Source organism: Cyprinus carpio, chromosome A3, assembly GCF_018340385.1.
Source record: "Cyprinus carpio isolate SPL01 chromosome A3, ASM1834038v1, whole genome shotgun sequence".
Taxonomy (NCBI): domain Eukaryota; kingdom Metazoa; phylum Chordata; class Actinopteri; order Cypriniformes; family Cyprinidae; genus Cyprinus; species Cyprinus carpio.
This window is the reverse complement of record NC_056574.1, coordinates 31,406,875-31,412,874: the sequence shown is the minus strand read 5'-3', so window position 1 is coordinate 31,412,874 and position 6,000 is coordinate 31,406,875. Positions and strand designations below refer to the sequence as shown.

General features: G+C 38.5%; 1 protein-coding gene across 1 annotated transcript; it reads right to left on the bottom strand.

The window, feature by feature from the left end:
- Nucleotides 1-486: 486 nt before the first annotated feature.
- On the bottom strand, nucleotides 487-2,857 carry LOC109079914 (recoverin). The gene is made up of 3 exons (XM_019095026.2): nucleotides 2,266-2,857; nucleotides 1,859-1,970; nucleotides 487-1,758 (listed from the first exon to the last, which is right to left on the bottom strand). Exons 1-3 carry the CDS (start codon nucleotides 2,644-2,646, stop codon nucleotides 1,640-1,642), a joined length of 612 nt encoding a protein of 203 aa, XP_018950571.1. The 5' UTR covers nucleotides 2,647-2,857; the 3' UTR covers nucleotides 487-1,639.
- Between the last annotated feature and the right edge of the window lie 3,143 nt (nucleotides 2,858-6,000).

Here is a 6,000-nt window from a genome sequence, read left to right as displayed (position 1 = left end):
TTCTATCGAGTTATCTTAATGACAAATGTCGAGAGTGAGGCAATGTAACGAGATAGCACATCCATGTAATGGGCAAGCACAAACCTCTCTACTCTCAACCAGATTTCCTTCGCTCTCACACAAAACTGGACGTGCACTTTTAAATAGACAATGTTCTCTTATGAATTGGCTCTGCTTTCGCTCAGATATTGCATGTGCACACTCAAACTTTGTCCTTGCATCATTGAAGATCAGAAGGGTTTTTTTAATTCAGATTAAGAGCAGGCTTATCCCACTAAATGGAAGCAAGCTGATTATAGTCAGCCTTCTCTAGTTATTTATTTTATAATTTAATACTTATTTGAGTTAAATGCTTATTGTAAATATGCATTTATTCGATTATTTTATTTAGTGCATTTGTATTTTGTTGGTTTGTATATAATTATACAATAAAGGCGTATAAACCAGGTCTGGTTCCAGAAATAAATAACTGAGGGTGCTTCTGAAATTAGTGAGGGTGCTCTAGTCTTAATGCACATTTTCACATATTTTGTCGAATTGTAGTTATCACTACGTCAGTCACTGCCATGTCGAGACCGAATCCTGCATAAAAATGCATATGTCATTCCGAAATTTTGCAATGTGTGTGTGTGGTCGAAAAACAAAAGTTCTGCGTTTTGAATGGATTATAGAAAGCTTGCAAAGAGTGCTCCCTTTATAATCACTAAAAAGCTGTCACTCGTTGTTCATTCCGATCTCACAAAGTTGTGTTATGACCAATTAATCTCTCTACACTGTGCGATCAATCTATTATTTACATTGTGTATACACTCTATGTCATAATGCGTGGATTCAATTGTATAACTCAGCACATTACAAACACTGGTGTGTGTTATAGCCTTTAGGTATGAGCCAAAACCATGTGTACTGTCGTGAGGATGATGAAAGTATTTTCATTTGAATAAAGCTTTGAAGTCCCTCTAAGTGTTTTTCTTCACTGAATACGTACAATTTATCATGTGGTAACATCTAATTTATTTGATTTTATTCAACCCAAAATTATTAACCTATTCAACCTACATTAGGTTACAGTGATAAAATGAAATCTAAGGGTTAGATCAGGTAGAAATAGCTCCCTAAGATAACATTTGCAGGTTTGCACTTCTTAATAGTGTACCATAGATTCTACAATGTTTTTATTTCTCATCATGCGCATTTTGGTCATTTTGCGGCCACCCTCTTTTGAGACAGTGCCCCAGCCTGGCCCCCCCATTTATAATGCTCTAGACACGCCCCTGCTTAACCCTGAAGGGATCTAAAAGAGGAGAGCCACTGGACCCTGTGGATTTGTCTTACCCGACCTTCAGATCCTAAGAGGATTGAGCAGAGACTGTTAACATGAGCCTAATTTGATTGGAACTCTTATCAATTGGATTCTTAAAGCAATCGAAATAGCAGTGCGGCCTTTCAGGCAGAGGTGGTGATGGTGGTGTTCCAGAACACAAGTCTTTTATGTGTTATGAGAAAAGCTAGGTTTGTCTGGTTTACGGCTCTGAAGTGTGTATGGATGGAGTGTCTGAATGTCTCCAGCGTGTGGCCTGGAGAATCAGTCTGGGTCGTGTAGGTTTAGTGTCAAATCAATCTCATGAGAATGTAGCCATTAATGCTTCTTCTCCTTGAGTTTTTCCTGAATCTTCTTTGGCTCGTCGAACTGTATCAGCCTCAAGATGTCTTTGTTTTCCATGACACCCTGAATGAATTCCCCCTCTCCAATCTTATCTATGAAGACAATAAGACATTGTGAAGATGTATTGATTACGAGAACACATCATGATTCATGTAGTTTGCAGCAATAGCACATTGCGTGATGACTTATTACCATCTTCTTTCTTTCCGAAAAAGGTCCAGATTTTGTCAGCGCGCTTTTCTGGTGTGTTCTCATCTTCCGGAAGATTTTTCTGGTCTTCGACGGGTATCATGTTGAATATTGACTGTTGCCGGGAGAATGCAAAATATTACAATTCTGTCACTCTTAACATATCACTAATAACTGACATATCGAAAACTACTAGCATAGGGCATGCTCAAGTGATTGAGCCTTGTATTATCAGGTGGTGTAATCTATCCTGAGCTTCTTGAACCATCTGGTCACAAATATACTACAACTTATACTAAGTGCCATGAGCAATGAATGCAAACAAACCCATCAGTCTTACACACTTTTGATACTCAATCAACAGCAAATGCAGGATGCGCATTAAAAAGCCAATTATGATCGATACTCACCCGTACAATCTCCTGCACCTCGTTTTTACTGATGGTCCCATTGCCGTCTACATCGTACAGAGCGAATGCCCATTCAAGTTTGCGCAGGGTCTTGCCTGACGAGGTAAGGTGCAGTGCCACAATGTACTCCTTAAAGTCCAAGGTGCCATCAGCATTAGTGTCAAAGCTGCGGAAGACATGTCGAGCGTAAGCGGTAGGGTCGGCATCTGGAAAGAAACTGGCATAGATGCCCTCAAACTGTTCCTTGGTGATGCGTCCGGAGGGACACTCTTTGAGGAAAGTGGCGTACCATGCGCAGAGCTCTTCCTCTGTGTATTTGGTATTCAACTTCAGATCATCCAGAATCGCTTTGGACAAAGCGCCGCTCTTAGTGTTCCCCATATTCCCAAGCTGTACACGGGTCAAAGGGGCAGATTTGCTGAGTTTCCTTCTGCTTTCACCCACCCTCCTCTCTTGCCTCCTCTCTTGTCTCACACTCTCTCTGCTTTCGGCGTTTCTTTCTCCGACCAGACAACGGGATGGCGTTGTGTTTAGTGCTGTTGTTGGCCCCTCTTTGGGCTTGGCTCCCCCTGACAACTCCTCTAAGTGTTGAATGGGATTACGTATATCTCTATTTAAATCCAGACAGGCTTTCTGAAAGATTAGTTAGTTACGTCACACTACTTCTGATGAGTGCTGCATTATGTTGATTTGCTCCTTTACAACAGGGTCTTACAATACGAGGATAGAAAACAAAACTCTGCCCTTTGCTACTAAATGACCTGTGTCATCAATTGAGATGAACAACGCGATTAGCGTCGCTCGAAGTGACGGTCTCTACGTGTGGGTCGGTGAGCTTTACATTAGGGGTCCACTTTTTCCATTAAGACCCACCAGCTTACACGACCCTCTACTTTAAATAGACTAGGTCAAGTGTCTTCAACCGGGGGTCTGCGATGGTACTGCAGGGGGTCCGCTAATTAATGTTTGATCACAAATAATTTTTTGTTAAAAAAGTCAAAATATGGGTAAAAAACATCATAAATTCAAATATAAATATAAGCATCCTGAAACGAAAGCAAGAGCACCCTCATATGATAATGTTATATAATATTATTCGTGAAACAGATTAAGCAAATGCTCCGTTGCGATATTGAAACTCTGATGCTGAGAAAGTAAAATGTTCCTTTTTACATCGTGTTTGTGCAGCGGTGAGAAATGTAGCCAATCACACGGATGTTTGTTTATCTCTAGAAGACAGAGAGGCTCAAAATCACTTTCCAGAACATTCTCGTTCACCATTCCTGGCTGGTGGAATGATCTTCCCACCCCTATCCGGAATGCGGAATCCCTGAAAATTTTCAAGCGACAGCTGAAAACTCATTTCTTTTTAAGCTACTTGACTTCATCATCATCATCATAAAAAAAAATTACTTTCTCTTTATTGACTTTCTCTTTCTACTTACGAGTCTATACACATATAAACCACTGAATAAAAGTATTGTTTTTCATGGTGCCAAGAGGAGCGACTGCCAGTTACACGCTGCACAGTTTTGGAAATGACATCTACATATAAATGTGTGATTCACTCTCGAAATTGCAATCGACAGTGACAGTAAAATGCTAATGTGAATTTTTAATAAACTTGTAGCTAAAGTTCAGCTAAATGTTTAACTGTCCATCTGATTGGTAAAATTAAAATGTACGACTCTGCAAATCCATGAAAATAATTTACAGCTGCAAACAACAAATGAATTGTGATTTTTATTGTAACATTTTGTTTATGATGCATAGAATTCAGTTTTAACAATGAAAAGTAATATACAGATAGTGACGCATGTGCAACAACAATAATGTGCATAGTTTTGATCTACTTATAACTTTTTAATTATAATATGGTTAGTTTCTATTAATATCGAAGGTTATATGCTTAATATGTAGCTCTGTTTGACACATTTTGTATTGGGAGTCCCTGCTCAATGTCTCTATCACCTCTATAAGGGGTGCTTGCACTGAAAAACATTGAAGACCCCAGGACTAGGTAAATAACAAGATGTGTGAAATCCTGAGGTGCATTTATGAATTAGTTTACACCCCACAAGTTATTTTATCTTCAGAAATATGAACAGTGTGGTGTTTCATGTTATAGTATGGTGTGGGTCTCTTCAAGAAGCACTATTTTGGGGCTTTGACATCTGGTATCACACATCATCATTTCCTGGTCCAAATGCGCTATCAGATGCCAAAAGCAAACAACAAAAGGTGCTAATATACACTTGCAGTGCTGTAATACTAGATATCAACCAGGTCCGGTTCCAGAAATAAATAACTGAGGGTGCTTCTGAAATTAGTGAGGGTGCTCTAGTCTTAATGCACATTTTCACATATTTTGTCCAATTATAGCTATCACTATGTCAGTCACTGCTATGTCGAGAGTGAATCCTGCATAAATATGCAGATGTCATTCCGAAATTTTGCAATGTGTGTGTTTCCGATAAACAAAAGTTCTGTGTTTTGAATGGCTTATAGAAAGCTTGCAAAGAGCGCTCCCTTTATAATCACTAAAAAGCTTGTTGTTTATTGCGATCTCACAAAGTTCTGTTATGACCAATTAATCGCTCTACACTGTGCAATCAATCTATTATTTACATTGTGTATACACTCTGTATTACAAACATTACAAACACTGGTGTGTGTTATAACCTTTATGTATGAGTCAATACCATGTGTACTGTCATGAGGATGATGAAAGTATTTTCATTTGAGTAAAGCTTTGAAGTCCCTCTAAGTGTTTTTCTTCACTGAATACGTACAATTTATCATGTGGTAACATCTAATTTATTTGATTTTATTCAACCCCAAATTATTATTATATTATTCAACCTACATTAGGTTACAGTGATAAAATGAAATCTAAGGGTTAGATCAGGTAGAAATAGCTCCTTAAGATAACATTTGCAGTGCTGTAATACTACCAAAAAATCAAAATCCTAACCTTTAACTTCATATGGAAATCTCAGTTGGCCAGACAGCGATTCATCTTTTATGAATCGTTAAAATATTGGTGTCCAGGACATCATGAGGACAGTGTGATTTTTTTTAAGCTAAGCTTAAATGTGTGCTATAAATGAAGACTTGGACCCATAAATTGTATTCCTTATGTCATGACTTAACAAGTGGATAGAGACTTGAAAGCAAGTCATGAGGCCTCTTTTGTTTTTTGGAATAACCCATGTGTTTCAACTATGGTTGTTGCATTTTTCTCCCTATCCATCTGAGCAGTGTTGCACAGTTTATGACCTTAATCTTAGGTTTAGTTTGTCACCCATCTATAAAATGACCTCTCTTGTCGGTCATGACCTGTCAGTGATCCTTATTTGCCCCTTACCTTTACCTACTTGAGCTGCTTCCTGATCATAATAGTAAATCCATTCCATACACTCTTAAAAATAAAGGTTCTTTATTAGCTTCTATGGTTCCATGAAGAACCTTTAACATCCATGGAATCTTTCTATTCCAAAAAAGGTTCTTTATAGTGGGAAAAAATTCTTCACACAAAGAAAAAAAAAATGGTTCTTTTAAAAACTGTTTACTGAAAGTTTCTTTAGGGAACCAAAACTGGTTCTTCTATGGCAGGGGTGTCCAATCCTGCTCCAGGAGGTCCACTGTCCTGTACAGCTTTTAGCTAATCAAGCTCTTACTAGAAACATCCAGGCAGGTGTGTTGTGGCAAGTTGAAGCCAAACTCTGCTAGACA